At 49.0% G+C, this 24,434-nt stretch overlaps 1 protein-coding gene across 2 annotated transcripts; it reads right to left on the reverse strand.

The window, feature by feature from the left end:
* Nucleotides 1-1,054: 1,054 nt before the first annotated feature.
* On the reverse strand, nt 1,055-24,339 carry SPP2 (secreted phosphoprotein 2). 2 transcript variants are annotated; one of them, XM_058700564.1, is made up of 8 exons: nt 24,145-24,339; nt 23,898-24,022; nt 17,031-17,153; nt 15,754-15,861; nt 11,401-11,455; nt 10,658-10,705; nt 8,372-8,467; nt 1,055-1,066 (listed from the first exon to the last, which is right to left on the reverse strand). In XM_058700564.1, the coding sequence occupies exons 1-7, from the start codon at nt 24,200-24,202 to the stop codon at nt 8,382-8,384; spliced, it is 603 nt and encodes a 200-aa protein (XP_058556547.1). In that variant the 5' UTR covers nt 24,203-24,339; the 3' UTR covers nt 1,055-1,066; nt 8,372-8,381. The 2 variants fall into 2 exon arrangements, with proteins under 2 accessions (XP_058556547.1, XP_058556546.1); XM_058700563.1 differs by lacking the exon at nt 1,055-1,066 and adding an exon at nt 1,097-1,299.
* Between the last annotated feature and the right edge of the window lie 95 nt (nt 24,340-24,434).

The raw sequence follows: 24,434 nt of genomic DNA on the forward strand, positions 1-24,434 counted from the left end.
TACAGTCTGGAAAGGAAGATAACACAAAACAGAATACCCTGGGAATCTGCCCCAAACTTGAGGAAGACACCAGCAAATTTGCGGCTGAGGCAGCCCCAGAGGTGAGACCTGACCCTACAGCTTTCCTGGCACACACACCCTGGATGTGGGAAGAAGGGCATGGCGTGTGACATGTTGGTGACAAGCCAAGCCACACTGAGACATTTTGGGAGAGAAAATAAAAAAGAACATCAACTGTCGGAACTCTGGGCAATTTTTAATCCAAGCTGGGAAGGGACAAGGGAGGTAAATGTGGTCTCCCCGGAGAGGGGTGTGCGTGTCCCCAGGGGCTCGCAAGAATGCAACATCGTCATGCTTAGGCAGACTGCCAGTGATTCCCTAGCAAACAACTCACCTCATTCAAGGTCGGTGCAAAGGACCGATAACGTCTTAATGTACCTCCCATCCAGGAAATGGTTCTCAGGGGCTTGTGACGTCTTCACAGAAAGCCTGGGAAACTGACGGGGTTTCAATCTCACTGGTGAGGTGCTGTGTTTGGATTTGTAGATTCTCACCTCCTGTAATCCCCCCAGGGCACCTCACAAGGGCCTGGCTCCAGGAGAGGCTCCCCCTCAACTGCAGCAATCGCTAAGTGGCTTGGGAACACGGACCTCTGTCCTTGGGTTCATTCCCGGCAATACCTGGTTTGACAGAAAGCTGGCTTTGCTGTATTGACGCCCAGGACTGAGAAGTCTGGAGAAAAAGAATCCACAGGGGCATTTGGGTGGTGGGGAGGGGACAGCCTTTGCCTTTTCATCCCTAAATCACCAGATGATTTTTTTTTCAGGTCCTTTATTTTTTAAAATTAACACAAGTCACAAAAGGAAAGACACTATTAATGCCAAGCTGCCTGGGACTGTCTCTTTAAGAGTAAGGAATTTACAATCATTGCATATTAATCTAAAACACGTGTTTGACATGATTGGGCTAAGCATGGCCACTTTGTGAGTCCTCAGCTCCTAAAATCCTTAGGTAATACTAATCTCTTCATGTCATTGCTTCTTATCTAAAAACTTGACAGTTATGCCTGGTTTTATTTTTCTTAACATTTATTTATTTTTGAGAGACAGAGAGAGACAGAGCATGAGCAGGGGAGGGGCAGAGAGAGAGGGAGACACAGAATCCAAAGCAGGCTCCAGGCTCCAAGTTGTCAGCACAGAGCCCGACACGGGGCTCAAACCCATGGACCGCAAGATCATGACCTGAACTGAAGTCGGACGCTCAACCGACTGAGCCACCCAGGTGCCCCGACGGTTATGCCTATTCAAAAAAAAAAAAAAAATCGAACAGTGAAAAAAGAGGAAGAGTAAGACATTCATTAACGACTGGAACTGATCAAAAGAAAAATTACACAATTCATAAAGTATCTTTCTTCTCTGGAACTTCTATTCCTTCCAATGCATTTTGCTGTTAAAAGAGAGAAGGGGGGAGGGATTAGATTCTGTAGCATGCTTTCCACATCCTTGCTATGGAGGCTCAGGGCCCAGCACTCCTGGGTGTATTCAAGGGGAATCCAAGATGGCGCTAGAGACTGGAACAACTATTCAAAATGGTCAGCATCTCGGACAAAGAACTGAGAGAAACCTGCAGGGGGAAGGGGAGGTGGCCCCAGAAAGGAAGCTCAAGTCTCAAAAAAGAAAGGGCCGGAGGGGGCCTGAGGCAAAGCTGCAGCCAGGAAAGAGACAGGGTACAAGCGAGGGAGCCACCGGAATCAGTAAAGCAGGAGACGGGCCTCAGCTACAGTCATCCATTCATCTGTTCAATAGCATGTGTGCATCCATTAAGTATTGGGGGTTACAAAGATGAATAAAGTGTAGCCTCAATGGAAGGGAGGGAGAAAGGAAGGAAGGAAGGAAGGAAGGAAGGAAGGAAGGAAGGAAGGAAGGAAGAGAAGGAGAGAGGAAGAGAGAGGAAAGAAAGGAAAGAAGGAGGGGGAAAGGAAGGAAGGGAGAGAAGGAGAGAGGAAGGGAGAGAAGGAGAGAGGAAGAGAAAGGAAAGAAAGGAAAGAAGGAGGGGGAAAGGAAGGAGGAAGGAGGAGGGAAAGGAAGAAAGGAAGGAGGAAAGGGAGGAAGGAAGGGGGAAGGAAGGAAGGAAGGAAGGAAGGAAGGAAGGAAGGAAGGAAGAGAAGGAGAGAGGAAGAGAGAGGAAAGAAAGGAAAGAAGGAGGGGGAAAGGAAGGAGGAAGGAGGGGGGAAAGGAAGAAAGGAAGGAGGAAAGGGAGGAAGGAAGGGGGAAGGAAGGAAGGAAGGAAGGAAGGAAGGAAGAGAAGGAGAGAGGAAGAGAGAGGAAAGAAAGGAAAGAAGGAGGGGGAAAGGAAGGAGGAAGGAGGGGGGAAAGGAAGAAAGGAAGGAGGAAAGGGAGGAAGGAAGGGGGAAGGAAGGAAGGAAGGAAGGAAGGAAGGAAGGAAGGAAGGAAGGAAGGAAGAGAAGGAGAGAGGAAGAGAGAGGAAAGAAAGGAAAGAAGGAGGGGGAAAAGAAGGAGGAAGGAGGGGGGAAAGGAAGAAAGGAAGGAGGAAAGGGAGGAAGGAAAGGGGAAGGAAGGAAGGAAGAAATCACAAACTGTAGAGAAACCGGAAGGGACTAGAATACAGTATGATAAATGTAATTCCAGGAATTCATCTGGTGCAGGAGACCCCGAGGACAAGGCGGGGGTGGGGTGCTGTAGCAGGGCATCAGGGGCCTGGGAATGGAGGTCTGAGCCAGACTGGGGGCCCATGGAAATAATCAGCCAGGTGACTCTTCTGTGCAATGTGGAGGCAGAGAGGATCGGGGGACACAGACGTGGACCACACCACGGTGCAGAGGGCCCCATTCCTTGTGTCCCACTCCACTCCTGCCCCCACCAGTGTTAACAATTCTGGCGACATGTGGAGGTGACCTTGAGGGAACAAGATGAAGCCATCATGAAGACACTGTCTACACTGGGCCAGCGAAGGGACAGAGCCAGGAAACTTCAGAGGGAGACAGCAGAAAGCAGTGACTGGGTGGCGGAGGGCAGGGAGGAGGTCCGAGAGGATTCTGTTTCAGATAACCAGGAAGATGTTATTCAGATTAATCTGTTATTCAGATTCTGGATAACCAGGAAGATGAGTTGGTTACAGGAGAAAGACCAGTCCCAAAGGGAAGAACTGTGCCTTGAGCATGTGGCAGGATACACTGATGCAGGCATCTGGCACACCGTTGGTTAAGGCACAGTCTAGAAACACTGTAGAGGTGCAGTGTGGACATGGAGGGCAGAATGCTCCCCGGACAGATAGGCATCAAAGTGCCGGGGGTTCCTGGGATCACCCAGGAAAGAGAAGACAGTGAATAGAGGAAGAGCTGAGGCCGGAGTCCTGGGGAACACCACCATTCGGGGTGCAGGAGGAAGAAGAGAGATCCATGCAGAAGAGGGAGAAGTCTTGGCTGAAAGGAGAGCCAGGAAAGAGGCACTAAATGCAGCCACGAAGTCCAGCGGGCACAGGGAAGGCCATGGGGCTGGAGGCCCCAAGAGGCAGAGAGAGAGCAGGGCGGAGCCAATGGAAAGAGGAGGCAGCAGTACAGACCCCACCTCTTTCAAGCCAAGTGGGAAGAGAGCCCGAGAGAGTAAACAGGAGATGGGGAGGAGCGAGGGGTGGAAACCATTGCTCAGTAGACCCTCTGAATTCTCAGAAATTCGCCTGCTCGCTAACATTCCTTTGTAACCCCCAGATCAATACTCCTGGGGGTTTTGCATTCATTCCAGGAGATGCCCAGGGAGTCTCCCAACATGGGTGCTGTTGGCCATGTAAGACGACGCTCTGCCCCCTGATTGCGGCTCAGACTGTCAACAAGTGTCCTTCTCGCGGTTTATTCGGTGCCACATTTTTGGCATTTTTGTGCTTCCTGGTGGTGATTTTGCGGCCCCCACACGTGGAGCCCAAGTGCCGTCTAGCGCTGCTAAGCACGGGCTGTGACGCGCCTCGGGGAGATACGCTTGCGTCAGAGAAACGCAGTTCAGGCGCGAGTTGCAGTGCCGCTGGCCGTGAGTTCTACGTGGATCAACAGTATGGTAAATAAGGTGTCTTTAAACAGAAACACCCATACGTCGAGGTCGTGCACTGACTGGTTGATGAAAGGTGACCAGAGGCTCACAGGAGCCTCACCCTGTACTTCCCACAGGAGCAATGGTTGAGTATCCACTAAATCAGTGTTGGCATCGACTCTACAGATCATAACTACGATGATAATGAGAACCGACTGTGCTTGGTAGAGTGATCGTCACGTGTGTGCCATGGATGAGCGTCAGGGCAGACAGAGTACGGGTAGACACAGCCCGCACATAGCCAGGTTGCCAGCTCCCAAGCACCGGCTGGTCTTTTCCATCTCCGATGGAGTCTCGTTCCCCCAGGAGGTGGGAGATCATGAACAGTTGTCACTCACGGGTCTCACACCCAAATATGGAAATCGCTCAGCCACTCACTGAGGGGCCCGTGTTGTAGGGTCACCCCTCCCACCTGGCTGACGACAGATAGGTATGTGTTAACACTTCCAGTCAACTAGTCTACCTTCCAGCCGGCTGCCTACCTAGCTTCACCCCACACCTGACACATGAATCTTAAATAAATAATCCTCAGGGCTTTGCCCTTTCATGATCTTTCTTAAACATGGAGGTATTGGCATGAGGTACAGTATCACAGGCGGGAAAAGAGAGACACCCAGACATCAACAGTGAAAACCCCAATCTCAACACCCCCTCTGAGAGCAAGACTCTCCGATGATTCTGCTTCCTCATCTGCAAAACACAGACAATAATGGCAAAGCTTCATAGGAGTTGTTGCAAGATTTATAAAAGGCAATGCACATAAAGGGTCCAAACACAGACACAGGCACCCTTGGGAGTTGAGTACTTGTTGGGCAAACTGAAATAATCCTGAGACTGATTCTTTCCACCCTGCAGCTATCCCCAACAGGCCTCACTGGCAATGGCCTCCTTTGCTGCTCTTGGACATAGAACTCCAGGGGTCCGCACAAATCGACGTGGCAACGTAAAGGAAAAGGCCTCACTCACACTGCTACGGTCTGGTGTGGTTTGTGACCATCTGGCCACTGCACAATTAAGGAGTGTGGACTATTTAGCTATAAGGATCAAGCAAGGGTTAGACACTCAGAAAGATCCTTTCCAATGTGAGGGTTAGAGCCTGATTTTCATGGCCCCTATATTAGAGGGGGCAAATAAGACAAAAATTCCAAAGCTCTTGTCTAAATATCACCTTTCACGATCTACTCCTATGTACGAAATGCTTTTCTAGCAACCTGAAAGAATCCTAGAACAGTGTTTATTGAATTACAAAAACACTTCCTCAGCCCCTACTTTGTTCCAGGAGCTGAACCAGGGTCTGAGGGCTCCAAGCTACCGGAACCAAAGCCTCCGCCTTCAAGGAGCTCCCCACTGGAAGAACGTCACTCACAGCTTGCAAATAGTTGTCCTGATTTGGGTCATGCGTGTGTGTTTTCCTTCCTTCCAACCTGATTGAACCTTTATTATGGTCTAGACATTGTCCTTAACTTTATGGTAGGAACTAAAATAATTAATAAGAATGACAAGGCCATGCATCCCCAAGGAGTTCCCGGTCCAACGGGCACAAAAACAAATACAAAACTAATAATAATAATTTCCTTTGAAGGAAGTGAGCCGAGAAGTTAAGAGAGTGGAACATTGTCTCACAGCTCGTGGTGACAGAGCAGGCTGGGAGCCAGGTCTGCTGGTTCCAGACCCTGTGCTGGCCTTCCCAGGCTCATTTTGTGATTCCTGGAAATTCAGAGCGCAGTGGGGAAATCTAAAGGTCATGGGAGGCCAGGGACATAACTGGCACTTAAAGTCAGTGTCCAGGTGAGGACGGCCGCATTGAACCTTTCGTCTGCACGTCCTTTAATTTTTTTTTTAATGTTTATTTATTTTTGAGAGACAGACAGACAGACAGAGCGTGAGCAGGGGAGGGGCAGAGAGAGAGGGAGACACAGAACCCGAAGCAGGCTCCAGGCTCCACGCTGTCGGCACAGAGTCCAACACGGGGCTCGAACTCACAAACTGTGAGATCGTGACCTGAGCCGAAGTCGGGCGCTTAACCGACTGAGCCACCCAGCCGCCCCTCCACTGCCTTTAAAGAGACATTTGTTAAGCAATCAATTTTGTTATGGAAATCAAATCGAGAATTTGTATTGCAATACATGTATGCCCAATATAATCGTATTATTAATAGATGAAATACAGCCAGTTCATTGAGCATTGTATTTTTCCCCAAGGATGCTCTATAAAGCAAAAGGAAATGATTTAAATTTATAAAAAAAAAAAAAAAAAAAAGGAATATGATGAGTCCATTTCTTCGTAATGAGTAGTTTCTTGATCTCCATACGAAGCTGGTGTTTATTTTTAGGAGGCACGCGGATTAAAAAGAAAACCTCCCGTTTGCATCTTTCATCCAATACGGCCTCACTGGTAAATTTTCCTTCTATTTTAGTAAAATGTCAGTTGACTTCCTTCAAACTCCGGCGGTTAAAAATTAATTATACGAGACTTAAGTGATTTTTTAAAAAATAACTATTTCAGGGACCTAACGTGGAAGATTCCATCACCCACTCAAAACTACTTGCTGAACGCTTGCTGCGTGCCAGGCTCCGTGCCGGGCACTTGGGTGGTAGCAAGTGAAGTTCCCTGCGCCCTGCGCCCGGGGGTCCCGTGTAACATGATGCGGCAGAGAGGGGGCGGACGAGTGCGGAGGCCCCGTGATGAGGACCGTCCTAAAGGGATCAGAGGAGACCGCCCATGGGAAGGCTGCACGCCCAGCTGAGACCTGACCAGTGAGGGGAGAGCAGCGAGGGGGCTGTTCCCTGCAGAGGTCACAGCAGGGCGAGCCGGGCGGATGTCAGTACTCCTGGAGCTTAGGGGAGAGGCCGACTTGGAGAAGTGGGCAGGGGCCAGATCGCCAAGGCCTTTGTGGGCCACGCTGAGGAGTTTGGACTTTATCCTGAAGGGTTACAGTGCTGTGTAAACTGAAGCCTGTGAGAGCTCAAGCTTTGTTATTAACTTGTGTTTCCGTGCAAAACTGGATGTGCAGGGAATCGATGTCTGCAATCGCATCTGAGAATTCCTTCTAGGTGTCCACTTCCTGATATCCCCTTACTACTTGGGAGCCTTTAACAAGACTTAGCTACAAATGCCCTAGCAACTGGAAATTTATATACTCGTGAGAGTCGGTGACACTCAGGGCTGGTTTGGTGAAGCAGGGCTCAGTGTTCAGCTCCCCACAGCACTGGGGGCCAACAGGCTTTTCTTCCTTTTGGCTTAGTGCCTGTCTTTTGCACACCTCTGCTTTATCCCATAAGTGAAGTGAGCATTAGGGGGGTTACGTGGAAAGGATCAGAGACCCCTCTGTGTTTCAAGAGAAGCCTGAGGACAGCATGCAAGGTGGACAGCATAAGATCAGGACCGGAGGCAGGAAAGCATGCCCCGGTCGGTGGTGATGGCGAGCAAGTGATCGGCCAATACCAGAGAAAACGTGCGGCCCAACTCGGTAAGACTGGACCCCTGTGGATGTTGGGAGAAGAGAAAGGGTAAAGAGTCAATGGTGCTCTAAAATTTTGAGCTTGAGAAAATTAGGTGGATGGTGATGCCCTCAGTTAAGGCAGGGAGCTGACGAGGAGGTTGGGTGGGACCCGAGAGGTCCCAGGTAACCATAGCAACTGCATCCAGTGGGCCTGGATCTCGGGATAGAGTGCGGTAAGAGACGTGTGCTTGGAAGTAACTGCAGATCATTGATGAGGGCGGGCGAGTGGAAGAGACCGCGGAGCAAAATCTGCAGAAGGAAGAGACAGCGGGCTAAGAAGGTAATACAAATCGTCACCAGTATTTAAATTACCGATCGAGGAGAGGCAAGCAGATCTGATTTCACTGATCCGAGGGCTGAAGATCCAGGGTGCAAGGAGCAGAAGGCGAACGAGAGGTGAGAAGGGTAGGCCAGCAGCCGAAGGCCACAGTGGAGTCGAGAAGCTTAGCGGACGGGGGGGGGGGGGGGGACAGTTGCTGGAAGGGGGATGCGTCAAAGGAGCGGCTGTTCTGTCTGTCTGTTCGCTCTTCAACACGTGATGACACCAGTGGTGACAAATACAAGAGCCACAGGAGAAAGCTCGAGGTGCACGGGATGGAAGAGGCGACGGAGGGGCAGAGCCTGGGAGGAGACGAGGGGGTGGGAAGGCGAGGACGGGAGCCGAGCGGCAGAGCAGGACATCTGGGGGCACCAGGGCCGCGGCGTCCAGGCGCTCGCTCCAAGCGGCTTATCTTTCTAAATACGCATGTTTTTAGCTGTGTCCCCTTACCTCGAGGCTGTTACTCAAAGCCAGCGTTTGTCCTTGTTCTGTGCCCCTTGTACGGGTACCCTCGATTCCCGGGAGGAAAGATCCTTCTCAGGCTCTCTGCAGACGGAAGGACGGATAGGCTCTGTCATTCACACCAACATCTGAGATGACATGGGCCCCGTGACAATAAGTAGTGGGAAGGGCCGTGACCGGCATAAACAAACCCACACTGCCGAGGGATGCCAAGACAGGATGGCTCCATCTGCCCTACCCGGCTGTCCCTCCCCCTCCCCTGCGAGACATCACAGCTGAACCCATGTGTGTTTCTCTCCACGTGTGACCTGTCCCGGCCACTACTGTAAGCCTCAAAGGCAGGCACTGTCACATTTGCCTTTTAGGCCTCCGTGAGATCTGCCCAGTGCTTGTCACACACATTTGGTGAAATAAATTAAGTTGTCGTCTTCAAAGAAACCTCGGAGACGGATGTTCAACCGCATCCGTGATGTTCCCAGGGCCCAACACGTTTTTAAAATTCAACTCTGGAATTACCTTCTGAGCCGTGTAAGAAGGCTCAGTCACATTGATTTATACGTAAAATAGTTTTGGTCCCAAATGGCATTTTCCCACTGTAGTAGCCAGCCTCCTCCAAGATGGCCTCCTGGAATTCACACTTGGGTGTTCCCCTCCTACGCTGGACCAGAGTTGGTCAGTGTGACTAATAAAATACACAGAAGTGGTGAAATACAACTTCCAAAATTAGGTAACAAAAGACCGTGTCTTCTGTCTCCGGTGCTCTGCAGCTTACTCATTCTCTTCCTGTCTCTCTCTCTGTCTCTCTGTCTCTCTCTCATCATTGTCTCTGGGGGAAGCCAGCTGTCATGTTTTGAGGACATTCAGACAGCCCGATGGACAAGCCCACAGTGGGAGAAACTAAAGCCCTCAGTCCAAGAGCCCATGAAGAGTCAAGGCTTTTTACAACCACGTGAGGGACCTTGGAAGTGGATCCTTCAGACCCAGTCAAGCCTTCAAATGAGATCACAGCCCCAGACAATACCTTACCTGCAGCCTTGTTACAGACTGTGTCAGAACCAGCCGGCTAGGCTGCCTCTGGGTTCCTGACCCTCAGAAATTGTGATATAACAAACATTTGTTGCTTTAAGCTGCTAAATTTGGGGGTAATTTGACACACAGCAATCTATAACTAATGTACCCAAGTTGGTTATTACTCTGATTAATCACATGTATTTTGGCTATTTCCAAAACCAAATCCAAGGACACCCATTTTCCACCACTACAGCAGCTTGAAAGAATGGGCCATAGATTCTGAAGGCAATTCCAAAAAAGAAGTGTTCAAAAAAATGTCCTCAGCAATGGTCGCACTGTGCAAATAATTGTATGTTCTCCCAGACAACGCAGAGGGTGTCTAAAACTTTTTGTTTGAAATCAAGCCTCGTATTGTAAGCCTCGGCACTTCAAATAAATTTCAGTATGCCTAGTGAGGATCAAACACCGGGCTCAACATAATATTATTATCTGTGTTATTCATTTTAATGAAGAAATCCAAAATAAAGTGAATTTCACAGCTCTTCCAGAAAATAGCACTGGCAAAAACAGAAGCCAGAAGCTTTAGAGTCTGACAGATCTGTATCAAGTCCTACATTGGCAATGTAGCCTTGGACAAACTCCAGAAACTCACTAAGCCTCAGTTTGCCCATCTACAAAATGGGAAGGAACACCGTGCGGCCTCCCAGGATGGTTGTGAAAGACAAAGCCGTGTCAACCAATTAGCACTTTTGCATATGCATTTTGCATTTTGCATATGCGATTAACACCACGAATTACCATTTATCTCGTCTATAAAAGCAGGTAATACAACACCTGCCTCCCAGAGCTATTAAGAAGACTAAACGAGGAAAATGATCTGTAAAAAGAGAGGAACTATGGTCTTGTTAACTTCATCCGCGGGCCCCAAAACACCTTTGAAAGCGGATGGCAAAGAGGTGGTTCGAGAGAGTTCACGCTTTTTCAGAAAATGCCCCAAAGTGGGGCAGGAGGAAAGGTCGATGCTGACGTCCTGAGCCAGCTGTGATATTTCGATTCCTGCTAACATTTAAGTAAGTTTTCATGCCTCACGTTTTACCTTTTCAGTGATTCGCAAAGCAAGCTTGTGCAGTGCTGCTCTTTTCGTTTGCGCTTAAAATATTTTGTATTTCGGGGGTTAATCTACTGTGAAATGGTGCCAGCAGAGTCTGGCTTGATCCAAAAAGAATCTGCTGGTGCTGCGTGGAAAAAAGTAGGACCACTTACCGAGTGACCGTTCACTGCGTTCGCTTCTGGACTTGTCAGGATTGAGACCTGTAATACAGGAATGGTCATCAGGCAAGGCCCCTTTCTCCATTTCCAGAATGTTCTGTGCTTTCATTATTGACGCCCCAAATATGCCTCCTTTTAAGCAAGAAACAGTGGAGGATCACCAAATCGTTTTGTAGCTATCAGCACCGGGCAAAAGGCTCAGGGAGATATAAATGGCCCCTAACCCTTTGAACCCTAACCACGGAAAGGAAGGCGGGCCCTCCCTCCCCCAACCGAGACTCTTAAAGGGATGGTTGGTTCTCATCACGTGGCTTCAGGATGACAGAATTCGCCCTCGATCAATTAGATGAGCTTTAGTCCAGACCCTCCAGCCACACATTGTGGCACACCTGGGTCCTGTAACTCAGCCTGCGCCCCAGGAGGAAATAAGCCTGTTCAAGTTGAGGGAGCCTCTCGAGGTGTAAACTCACATCTGCTCTGCTTGTTTGACACCTCAGATGGAATCATATATGGAAAATCTCTGCATAAATATAAAGAGATACCTAAATGAAAAGCTGTATCATTGTCATCTACTGGTAAGAAAGGAACAAAAAAAATGCTCATCTTCTGGAAATACTATAATTGTTCAAAGGCTTGTATAGTGTTTCCAGTGTTAAATGACTCACTAACAGAGAACTACAATATAAAGTCGTTTCAAGAAAAAACAAGCACATTAAACAGAACAGATCTCAGCTTACCAAATAGGTACATATTTCTCCATGTAGAGGATCCCAATATGTCCCCAAAACCCATCTAAGTCAATTTCGGCATCAGGATAGATCAGCATGTGAAAGAGGGAAAAAAAAGACATTGTAAAAAATGCAAATGTTATCAGGAAGATTCTTAGGTATTACGTAATTCATTTTTAATGAAATAAGGCAATATATTGTATTAAATAACTTTATGTGGTGTCAAACATGTGTGTCTAGGGAAGCACACGGGGAAGAGCAAATCGCATGACGTTTAAATCGCCTGAAAAGCTTTCCACTGGACTCAGACGTGCTCCCAAATGTGGGGGACCAGAAATATGGCACCTTCCCTATGAACTTGCAAACAGACTGCATTTGGATCAGATGTGGGGGTTTTCTGGGTATGAAGTTCCCCTAATGTGTTCAGTTAGGGAAAGGCTTGCACAAATAGATTCCATGAAGCCGCTGAATAACACACAAAGACTTGCACACGAAGACTCGTAGCATCATCGTTCATAACAGCGGAAATAACCCAAGTGTTGATCGAGTATTGAATGTGTAATCGAAGGTAGTATATGCATACAATAGAATCTTACTCAATACTAGAAAGGAACGAAGTACCAATACATCCTACAGCAGGTAGGAACCTCCAGAACACGATGCTTAGTGAGATAAGCCAGTTACAAAAGGACACGTGTTGTATAATTCCATTTGTATGAAATGGCCAGAATAGGCAAATCCGTAGACCCAGAAGGCAGATGAGGGGTTGTTGGGGGCTGGGGGAACGGGGAGCACAGAAACGGCTGCTGATGGGGATGAGATTTCTTTTTGAGTTGATGCAAATGTTCTGGATTTAGATAGTGGAGGCTATATTCAGTCTATATTCATATACTGAAAGCCACCGAATTGGACACATTAAAAGGGTGAGTTGTACGCTATGTGGATTATAACTCAGTAAAGGTGTTATTAAAAGAAAAGGGAGGGGGCGCCTGGGTGGCTCAGTCGGTTGGGCGTCTGACTTCGGCTCAGGTCATGATCTCGCGGTCCGTGGGTTCGAGCCCCGCGTCGGGCTCTGTGCTGACAGCTCGGAGCCTGGAGCCTGCTTCGGATTCTGTGTCTCCCTCTCTCTGACCCACCCCCGTTCATGCTCTGTCTCTCTCTGTCTCAAAAATAAATAAACATTAAAAAAAAAAAAAAGAAAAAGGAGGGGACCTGGGTGGCTCAGTCAGTTAAGTGTCGGACTTTTGATTTCAGCTCACGTCATTGTCTCTGGTTCACGGGATCAAGTAGCAAGTGCTATGAGCACAGAGCCTGTTTGGGAGTCTCTCTCTCCACCCCCTCTCTCTCTCTGCTCCTTCCCGACTTGTGCGTTCTCTCTCTCTCTCTCAAAATAAATAAATAAACTTGAAAAAAAGGCCTGGGGCACACATGACCTAAGCCAGGCCAAAGGGAGTCATGCCAAGAGGCATGTCCAGTGGAGCTAGAGAGAAATGCTCCCTCTTCCTCCTAAGTTAGAGCATCTGAATCTGGAGCAGCCTGTGGCCTTGCTGAAAGGAAAAAGCTCGTCTACAGTAGGAGAGGGAAGCAGGGAAGAGAGGGGAAGGGGGTGGGGCTTGGGGGAGAGGGGGGAGGGAAGGGAGGGAGAAGCTGGCCCAGGTGGCATTGAAGACTCCCAAATGAACGGGTCCATGAGGTGAACTCCTCCCCTTCCTTTCTGGGAACTCGATCCAGGGACTTACCCATTTGGGCTTCGGCGACTTGTAGTTCAAGTTCTATCATTTGCGACAGAACACAGTCGCCTCTCGTCCCCTGAGCTCCGAATTCCATTCTGGTTATTCTTCCTCAGTTTCTCCCTTTGGACTTTGGACTGTTTCTGGGTCTCCTGGCTGAAGCCTTAGGCAAATCTCATCCCACCTACTCCACATCAGGATTTGCCTGAAGTCAAGTTCCCCCATCAACCTACAGGCATTAGCACCGCACTCTGGACGGTGACTAAACCATTAAGTGGTTGACTGTGCACTCGTGTGCACATAGAACCCTCCGTCCTCTCTAGATTTCTCTTTCCAAATCAACCAAAAATCATAGAAACTAAAAATCAACCAAAAATCATAGAAACTACCTATAATTCAAATATACATTTGACTAAGGACAGCAGAATGTTAGCAAATTGAGACATTTATTCCCTCATATGTCCTTACAGCTTTTATACTTCTTAAAATCACGTAAGGGGAAACTCCAAACTCCTTCTATTGACAGTTTCTCTCATCATATCCTTGCGAGATATCTTCCCTTTGATCTAAGTCCTTAGTCTTCGTATTTTGGATTTTTCAGTCTTATTCTCCATGGCTTAACCCTTTCTTCACATTATATTCCTTTCCCCGGAAATTTTTCTATAACCTACATACGTTTTTCAAACGATCTTCATTTTCATTACTCCAGGATTTTTTTTTTTTTTTTGGTTTTATTTCTTCTATTTCCTACTTCCAACAATGATTTCTGTGTTTGATGCCTAAATTCATCCTAGTCTCGTCTCTTTTATGTTTCTTTTTCTTTTCTTAATATGAAATTTATTGTCAAATTGGTTTCCATATCTTTTGTTTCTAATATCACTGCTTATTTCACTGAAAATGGTTAGCAGCTGTTTTCTCTTTTTTTTTTTTTTTTTCTGTTTCATATATGAAATCTACTTCAGAGTTTCCAGGAATTACTTGAAATCTCCATCTGCTTTCTTTCTTCCTTCGAATTACAGAATCCTTGAATTTAAGGAGTTCTTTTTTTTTTTTAATTTGCCCCTAATTCTTTATGATTTCCTAATCTTTGGAGAACATCCACCTGAGGGTTTATTTCAAAATCTTGCTTCTTTCAGGGGCTCGCCTAACTTGATGTCAGAGTCTTCTTATAAAACTCAGATTGGAAGACAAGCAGACAGTCCACTATGTTACGAAAAAGTTGCAACAGATCTGTCGGTTGTGCGATCAGAATTGACTTACCAAACCAGTGGTGGAAGAGGGATTAAATGGAGGGGGGCAGTTACTGAATTCATTTCAACACGTTAAAGGCCACAGAATGAACTAGAATCCATTTCTCAACACTCACTACTAACTCCCGGCTCCCGTTAGCATTCCCTGGCACCTGTCCTGTCAGCCTCCTGGTGCCCCCACCTGCTCTCAGCCATCAATAGGCCCGTCGTCATTAGGATGAGGCCAGGGATCCTAGACATGACCCTGGAGGTCCATTCTGCCTTTGTCTCCAGATCAGCCGTGTGCCTCTGTGCCCGTATTTTGCTCATTGCGGTCATAATGGTTTGTGTCCCTTCCAACCCACCAGCTTCTCTTGCACGTCACAGTACTCCCTGATGGTCCCCTTGTGCTTGGAATCACTTTTCCTCCTCCCCTCAACACTTGTCCCCTTTGAACTGATGGACATTCTTGATGTGAACGTCAGTTCCCCAGGGAAGCTCTCCCTGCGCCCAGACGATCTTCTGTCCCCTCAACATGTACCCCCAAACGCTTGCCTGGTAGTCAGGATCAACCCTGCTGCCCGGAGCCCCCCTTACTCATCTACAAACTCCACACGGGTCGGGACTTGCTTGTCTCGCTTCTCACTCTCTCCCCAGCTGTTCCCATATAAGCCACAAAATCCGCATGCACAAAATGCTTGTGAAACGCTGTGCTTGGTCCTCGTCGTTTCTGGATTAGCCGGGCCACGGATGTGTGAGTGTGTCAGCTCAAAAACACATCAGGCTTTATGTAAGCTTCAGTGGAGTCTGGAAAGGGAAGTCCTTCGTACTTGTCCTAACACCCAGGAAATAGATCTTGGAACCAAATCAATTTCAGCGCAGTTGCAGGGCTGAGGGGCCAGCCCGCCATTCACCAAGCATCTCTCATGGACTAGACGCTGGGCCAGATCTTACTTGTCCACCAACTTACTCAACTCTCTCAGAACGGTCAGATGGCCTTTACTGCCGGCATCTGGCTGGTGAAGAGGTGGCCGATCATGGAGTTAAGTACCCTGACCTGGACCGCAGAGCTGCTAAATGGTTTTGAACTCTAGTCCAACAAAAATGCCCCTCCCCTTTCCTCCACTAAACCCAGCGTCATTGGCCTGCACACTCAGTTCTAAAACTCTTAACGATTTACCAATTGTTGCTTTAAGCTCTCTGTTTCCAACTCTCTGGGAAACAAAGAGAGAGAAAGAGAGAGGGAGGCTGGAGAAGGAAGGGAGACTCCAGCCAAGTGAGCAAAGCTGTGTTTGCCCCTGCCTGGGGATACTCAGTGACTCTATCACATGGGTCTGCTTGTCACAGACCCACACAGAGCCTACAGGGCGCTGTCCCGGGGGACACCAAGGCCCTGGTCCTACCTCTTCGCTGCTGTTAGACTCAGAACTGGACGACCAGTGGCAGCGAACCCACACGTCCCGCACCTGCTCGGCAGACATCTGCACCGTGCTTCTGCAAACAACTGCCGGCTGGAAAAGAAAACAGTGAGCTCCGTGGCCAGCGGCTCCTAGAAAGGGTTAGGACCCATCTCAGAGATCAGGTGATAGCGTAACGCCTGACAGAATGATGCAGACGGAAAGGGGAAATTCACAGAGGCACCTCATGTTCCCAAAATGAAAATCTCCCAGCAGCGAAGCAGACACAACCGAAATACCTGAAGGTGTGTTGTCAGGCATGTGGGTATCACGTGTTCCCCTCCCCGTGAGCCCTGAGTGAGCTGCCCCGAAGTTTCCCAATGGAACAAAAGGAAGGAGGAAGAACCCAAGGCCTGTGTTCTCCTCTCCTTTGGCCTCAAGAGTCTGTTAGGAGCGGACGCTGTGACACTTGGGTTTGAGTCCTTCTCCCAACAGTCACAGAGAAAAGTGTCATGAAACAGGTCGCGAAACAAAGGATTCCCTTTTCAGAATTTACATCATTGCCAAGCGACCCTGTCATAAAGTAACAAACTCATAAAGTAACAAACTGATAAAGTAACGAACTCATAAAGTAACAAACTCATAAAGTAAGGAACTCATAAAGTAACAAACTCATAAGCTCACAAAACCCTGAGAACTCATTCGTCTTTAGGCAAACACCTTGGACAGCAAGAGTCTGCCCGGTGGTGGTGGCCTGCTCGCCCCAGACACCTGCCGGTGGGTGGGAACAAGTGTTGGGCCACGTTCTGGCCACCGGGGATGCAAAACGGAACACACCGTGGTTCAGCAGAACCAGAGCCAGGTGACATACTGCACAACAGCCTACTGCAAAATAGTGTGACTCACACCAAGGACACAGTTTTTAGATCAGTTTAAAATGGAACTCGAAACACCTCTGGAATTTGCCTTTGGGATTGGCCTCTTTGAGTTCAGTTTGCCTGGAACCACCATCACACCCGGTTCAAAGAGCAGGAAACTGAGGCAGCGGGGGTTAAAACAATTTGCCAGGATCACTCAACACCATGGAGTCCAGAGCTCAAGCCCTCAGCCACTGAGGGGCACTGCGCCCCTGCGCAGGAAGCACAGCACGGACACAGTCAGTGCCTCCCAGTGTGGCCGGATGCCAGAGCGTCCGTGTGACGGGGCACAGCTCCAGGTCACAGAAGAAGCAAGGCGCTTCTGCAGGTTAATTTCTGGGATACGGCGTTTCCCGCTGCACTTACCATGTAGTAGCCCCTTTGGAAGTCACAGGTAGAAGGGTCTTCTCCAGATTCTCTCCTGCATGTTGTCTCCCGAATGCCAAACTCTAGGTCCATGCTCAAGCTATCCTGGTCCAGGACATAGACCTTCACAAAAACAAAGCATCAGTTTGCCATGGGTGAGCTACTGGGGTTTGCAATGCTCCAAATGTTTCTCCCTGCACAGTAAGAAAAAGTTACAGAGTCCTCCCTGGTGAGAGCTTTCTGGACTCACAACCCCCCAGTTCCCGGCCCTCAGCCTGAGACAAGAAGAAACGTTTTTCCAAAGGCACAGAATACTTCATTTAAAAAAACGGAGCCAGAACTTGGGCGTTCTTGGCGGGAACTCCAAGGTCGACGTTTGCTTACGACGACTTACCTTTATAACTGACCCTCATGGCAGATTCCGTTTTTCCCAACTTGCCTACTTGCTCAAATTTATTTATAACCCCAGAACCGAGGTTCAGGGTCCCTTTGCAGTCATCCACACGCGTGCGCTGAGGATTTGAGTTGTCCTGCGCCCGTGTTCCCAGCGGAGATCAGACAAGGCAGCGCTCTGCCTTCTTGTTTCTGCTGTCGTGCTGTAGACAAACGCCCCTTTCCTGCTCTTTTTCGGACCATGTTTTTCTCATTTTTGTGTTTTTTTTCCCTTGGTGATTTTGCTGTTTAAAATGGCCCCCCAGGTGTAGCCTTACAGTGCTGTCCGAGGCTCCCAAACACAGAAAGCCTGGATGTGCCGTGTGGAGAAAACACACGTGTCAGACAAGGAGCAGTGGGTCAGTAGGTACTAACTTAGTGTGCGTGGTGACTGCATAGAACACAACCCCTGCAAATAGCGAGAATCGACTGGGTGTATTTTTAAGGGGCATTTTCCTAAAAGAACGCCCCATGACTTCGTAACAATCCCCGAAATCAGAAATTAAGGGGTAAGTTCAACCCTTGTGTGCAGTATTGTCTAGTCCTGCTTCTTGTTTGATCACTTCTGACCCATAAATGAGGTTGCACAATTGTCTACTCCTTTCCACCAAGGGTGAGAGAGTGGGGGAAACTTCCAAACGCCCTGATGAATCTGCAACGTTCTGATGACACAGAAGTCCCGTGACTTCATGACTGCCCACTGTGTGCCCAGCGCCAAAGGCAGAGCAGGGAAGACGCCATGCAGCTTGGATCCCAATTGGAGTGCCACACAGTAAACACGTTAAAGGAAACTAAGCAAGGTCGTTCTAGACGGTTACGGTGTTATGAGGGAAAAAACAACATGGTGGTGGGGATGGAGAGGAGGAAATACTGGAGACACCGTGCCAGAGAAATCCTCCCAAGGAAGAAATATTTCCCACTGAGGCTCATAGAATGGGAAAGAGCCTGTCGTGTGGGGAAAAAGCAGGGCCAATGTCCTGGGGCAGAACAAGTCCAGAGGTTGTGGCCGAAGCAAAATAAACAAGAGAAGAACTCTACACGATGATGTGTGCGAGATGGGGTGTGTCCGGTAATTGATGGCCCTGTCGCCCATGGGACGGTGTGTAGATTTCATTCTCATTGCAATGGAAAGTTCGCAGAAGGATTTAAGAGCTAAGATGTGAGTCACGACAACCGCTACAAAGAAAACCCAAGGTGGCGGTGTCATCCCCAAGATGACAGCGGGGAGGCCGGACGGGAGCTGCCACAGCCCGGTACCCGACCACACACCCAGGCTCCAAAACTCAAGTCCCTTTCAGTCCTTGAGCGACCTTATGGCAAATCAGAGTCAACAACACGTTCAACCGACTTCCCAGTGAGGAGACGGTGGGGAGATGTCTCTCTGAGAGCACAGACCATTCACACGTAGGAAAGAACAGGAACACGTAGAACATTTTGTTTGGAAATAAGCAGCAAACCCCAAGCCCGGGATGGGGCGCCTTCGTGCCTCCTTTTTCTTTTCCTTTTTAATTTTTTAAAAATGTTTATTTATTTTTAAGAGAGAGAGAAAGAAGAGAGCGAGGTGGGGAGGGGCAGAGAGAGAGGGAGACACAGAATCCGAAGCAGCTCCAGGCTCCGAGCTGTCCGCACAGAGCCGGACGCGGGGCTCGAACTCACGGACCGCGAGATCGTGACCTGAGCCGACGTCAGATGCTTAACCCACTGAGCCACCCAGGCGTCCTTTCATGTCCCTTTTAACACTGGGTGAGGCGTGCTCATAGAAGCAGAGTTTTCTGGAAAGAAGTAAGACTAAAAATCCAGCCTCCGTAATATTTACTACCCCGTTTACTCGTAATTTTAAAATATTGGCTAATAAATCGGAGTCTCATAAACAGAGAGAGCTCTCTTCTGCTGGACACCATTGGTGGGACCCTCTCACCGATCACACTTCAGCAGTTTCCCTGAAAGCGACCCAGCGAAAGCCAGCTGGAGACACAAAGGCTGGGTTGAAAAGACAAAAATGTGGGAATTTTGGAGTACAGATGATTTTATTGAACTCTGAGATAAGTTTGCAACCATTTTTTTTTTTTTTTTGCATCTTTAAGCACCTTTAAGCACTCTGTTCAGAATAAGGAGGAAAGCCTAATGGTTTTGCCTTTTCTTTTTTTTTTTTTTATTTTAAAAATTTTTTTTTTTCAACGCTTTTTATTTATTTTTGGGACAGAGAGAGACAGAGCATGAACGGGGGAGGGGCAGAGAGAGAGGGAGACACAGAATCGGAAACAGGCTCCAGGCTCCGAGCCATCAGCCCAGAGCCTGACGCGGGGCTCGAACTCACGGACCGCGAGATCGTGACCTGGCTGAAGTCGGACGCTTAACCGACTGCGCCACCCAGGCGCCCCTGGTTTTGCCTTTTCACGTAAACTCAGTTTCAACCATCGAATTTCCTCTCTGTGTTGTTTGAAAAAAGGTGGGACATGGGGCGCCTGGGTGGCTCGGTCGGTTAAGCGTCCAACTTCAGCTCAGGTCACGATCTTGCGGTCCGTGAGTTCAAGCCCCACGTCGGGCTCTGGGCTGATGGCTCAGAGCCTGAGGCCTGCTTCAGATTCTGTGTCTCCCTCTCTCTCTGCCCCTCCCCCGTTCATGCTCTGTCTCTCTGTCTCAAAAATAAATAAAACGTTTAAAAAAATTTTTTTAAAAAAAGAGAAAAAGGTGGGATGACCTAAATGCCCCACAGTAAGGAATCAACCAGAGGAAATCCAAAATCCAGCATCTTTGCTGAAATAAATTGTAGTACTTCACGACTGACGTTACACTATGCTACTATGTGTCGTAAAAAAACAAACAAAACATATTTTGTTTCAATATATGAAAAAGATCCAAAAAGGCAATCTCCCACATGTTCATAGTGGTGGTCTCAGAGGAATGGACAATAGATAGTAGTTTTGGTGTTTTCTTTCTCGTTGTATTTTCTGACTTTGTATAATGAGAATATTTTGGTTTTTTTTTATTCCAAACAGAAACAAAAATATACAAACCCATAACAATTCTTTTTGGTGATTATAATGGTTCATTTATGTGTCAACTTGACTGGGCCACAATACCCAGAGTTTTGGTCAAATGGATATTTGGATATTTCTATGAAGGTGTGTTTTGGATGCAATTAACATGTAAATTGGTGAATTTGTGGGGGGCGCCTGGGTGGTTCAGTCGGTTAAGCATCCGACTTCGGCTCAGGTCATGATCTCACAGTTTGTGGGTTCAAGCCCCGCGTCGGGCTCTGTGCGGACAGCCTGGAGCCCGGAGCCTGCGTCGGATTCTGTGTCTCCCTCTCTCTCTGCCCCTCCCCTTCTCTTTCTGTCTCTCTCTCTCTTCCTCAAATGTAAATAAACATTTAAAAAGTAAAAAAAAAAAAGTAAATTGGTGAATTTGAGTAAAGCTGATCACCCTCCTTAATGTGGGTGGGCCTCACCCAATCAGTTGAAGGCCTGGATGGAACAAAATTGCCTTTTTCTTGAGCAGGAAGGAAATCTGCCAGCATCCTGCCTTCCGACATGAACTACAACATCCGCCTGCCGGCCCCCCCCCACCACCACCCCTGCAGAGTTCGGATCTCTCAAACCTCCATCCACATAGTGTAAGCCAATTATTTAAAGTAAATCTCACTCACTCTCCCTCTCTCTCTCTCCTCCCACATTTCTTTCTCTCTCTCTCTCTCTACACACACACACACACACACACACACACGCACACTATGGATTCTGCTCTGGAGAAGCCTAACACGGTGATCATTTAGGTTTTTCCAACTAATCCTTACAATTGGACAAAAAGTGAAGATCAGTTACACCTAAGAATAATTTAGAAAGCAAAACAGTAACAAAAAAAAAAAGAAAAGAAAAGAAGATGAATGGTAAAAACGGACAGAGAGGGGCACCGACATCAAAGGATCCCAAACCTTCCGTGGCTTTGCTTACGGCTGTCCCAGAACCCAGCCACCCCCATCCTCCCCACACCCACCCCAGGCTCAGCTGCCCTCCATCACCACCTGCTGCCTAGGATCGCTGGCCCAGCCTCCTCCCTGGCACCCCACTCCACTTGGTGGCTGGAGAGACCTTCCCAAGTGCAAAGAGCTGCCTGCACGTGTGTGCCTGTTCCATTGTCCTTAAAACAGGCTTCAAGCTTCTCAAAGTCATGCTCTGGGAACGTCCCCAATCCGGCCCACCTCTCCGACCTCTCTCTCAAGGCTTTTGGTCCTCCAGGTTCCCCCACGGTCTCCCCACGGATGGAGGTTCTTGTCACTGACTGAGTCTTTGCTCACATATGACGGCGGAGGCTTCCACCCCATCTGACGCTGCCCCAGCCCCAGCTCGCCCACCCCTCCCTCTGCCTGTTCTGTTTCCGCCCCACCCCCCCTGCAGTGCTCCCCACCCTCCAAAATGACCTTCATTTGTTTATGTCGTTGTCCAACCCAACCTCCTTCTTTCCTACCCTCTGCTCCGTCCCCGATGGGACCTGAATTCTGTTCTTTTCCCCAGGACAAGGCCCGTGTCCACTGTCCTCCCCGGCCCGTGCCCCTGACAGAAGCATCTGAGCAGGTCCCATGGCCACGTCAGAGGTCACTGTCTTCTCCTCTCCCATCTTTTTTAAACGTGGGCTCAAGTCACGTAGAATCAATTGCCTGGGTTGGGGCGCCTCGTCCTAGCCCATCGCCACAGGCCAGATTTCCATGGTGTCGGGACCCATCCGTAAGAGGGTCCGTCCCGAGCCCTTGCTCACGTGACAAACCACTAACTTTCTTCTGTGGTATCAGTGGGTTACAGGTAAATTTAAAGCTTATGTCTGTAAGCACCGAGCCCCTGACACCACAAGTAGATTTCATTAAATGCGGAAAATGGAAACCAAGGCAGCCGGTGTGCAAGATGGGAGTCCTTTATTCTGATCCTAACTCTTCCAGAAGGAATTCACCTTTCAGCTTGGGCGCTGACCTATCTCCCAGTGTCCCCGAACCATGATGTCGGGGCCAAGTGACCCCCCCACCCCCAGCTCTGGGCCCTGACAGCCTGCTCCTAGGCTGGGCCCCTAGCTGACACACAGCCCATCATCTTCATGACCTAGGGCCCAACTAGAAAACATAACTGAGACAATTCAGTTAATTTCCTGGGAATCCGGACGTGAGAAACTGAGCCAGTTTCTGGACAAAGGTCAAGAAGGATGTGCTGTATTTGGAAACCAGGGCTACGAAAGCCACGAGCTGCGTGCCCTCCATGGCAGGAGAGGGAGCAAGCTAAGCGTGAGCCAGGGTGATGCCCAGTCCTGGTGGGAGAGGCGAGCGGCAGGCAGAGGGAAAGCAAGGCCCTTCTGCCCCTGTGGGGGCATAGCTGCCGCCTGGACCCCGGTTGCATCCCCACACCGATGCCCCGCGGCCTGGCTGCACGGAGCTCTCAGTCTTGCGACCTGCCACTTTACAGACCCTCCCCCACCTCCCACCTTAGCGCCCGCTAGCCTGGGGGCACTTCTGTTCCAACCAGGCCCAGGGCCCAGGACCATAAAAGTAGGTCATGAAGTCCCCTGGGGATGGGGGAGGGGAAGGGGACTTGCTGTCCGGGCTTTGAAGCCTCTTTCTGTGTTTCTTTCTTGGCCGATCACAGACTGAGTCATCGGAAGCCCAAGAAAGTTCATGTTTTCCCCATTTCCCGAAGCTAACAGGAAACAGACCATTACCAAATTGACAAAGGAAGGTGGGATTTCTTTGGCTTAAAAGCCAGAATTTATTTCCTCTGAGGGCGAGGAGGGGGACCTCCGAAATCGAAAATAAACCTCATTTCTAATAAAGGAGCAGTTCCTCATAGAGAACTGCTCAAGAGGAACCGGGCGGGGGTGGGGGAGGGGGGACCGTGGACACAGAAGCAGGATACACAAAAGGCAACATCTGGAAAGAGGAAGCCAGGCCAGAGGAGGGAGGGACAGAAGAATCTGGCATCCGAAGTGGCTTTGAGGGTCTTATGACAAGAACGGTAATTAAATGCTTTCTCATCTAAATAAACAAATAAATAAATAAATAAAATTTTTTTTAAAAAGTCTGAAAAGAGGGCTAGCTGCTATCTTTCTGAACTGGAAAAAATTTTAAAGGGCACCCAATAGACGAAAAAAAAAAAAAAAAGAACACAAAGCGGCAGAAAGAGGAATCAAGAAGATGGAATGTGTACTTACCCTTTCTCGTTTTAATTTTTTTTTAATGCTTATTTATTTTTGAGAGAGAGACGCAGAGCGCAAGCGGGGGGAGGGGCGGAGAGAGAGGGAGACACAGACTCAGAAGCATCTCCAGGCTCGAGCTGTCAGCACAGAGCCCGACGCAGGGCTCGAACTCACGGACCGTGAGATCATGACCTGAGCCGAAGTCCGACGCCTAACCGACTGAGCCACCCAGGCGCCCCCCCCCCCGCCCGCTGCACTTACTCTTTTAATTGAGCCCCTGAAGGCTCGAAACAGATACGGACTCAAGGACTGGGCGTTGACTTTGGCCACGGACGCGCTGAGGGCTTCCCGCAAGGAGGACGGGTCGTAGTCATACACCGGGAAACCTGGACATGAGTGGACACGGGGGACACAGTGAGACAAGAACCCCAACCCCCCCGCCCCCGCCCCGGGCCAGGACGGCACCTGCAGCATTAAGGGCAGGGGGTCGTGGCGCTGAGTTGCTTACCTGCACAAGACAGGAAGTTCATTCCAAGAACCAGAAGAATCAGTATCTTCGTCACCATCTTCTCCGTTCGGGGAAGAGTAGTTTTAATTCAGAGGCAGTGAGATCGTTTCTCGGCGTTGGACGAAGCGGCTCCTGATCACGTGTGACCTGGCCTGCTCTCTCGGCCTGCCTGCTGCTCCCCCTGCCTCTCTGGCCTGCCTGCTGCGGCTTCGACAGAAACCATTGATCCTGGGGTCAATATTTACTGCTGGCTTTTCCTCTGGAAACGTGCCAGGTTGAGGCTACTTTTG

The sequence above is a fragment of the Neofelis nebulosa genome, chromosome 2 (assembly GCF_028018385.1).
Source record: "Neofelis nebulosa isolate mNeoNeb1 chromosome 2, mNeoNeb1.pri, whole genome shotgun sequence".
Classification (NCBI taxonomy): Eukaryota; Metazoa; Chordata; class Mammalia; order Carnivora; family Felidae; genus Neofelis; species Neofelis nebulosa.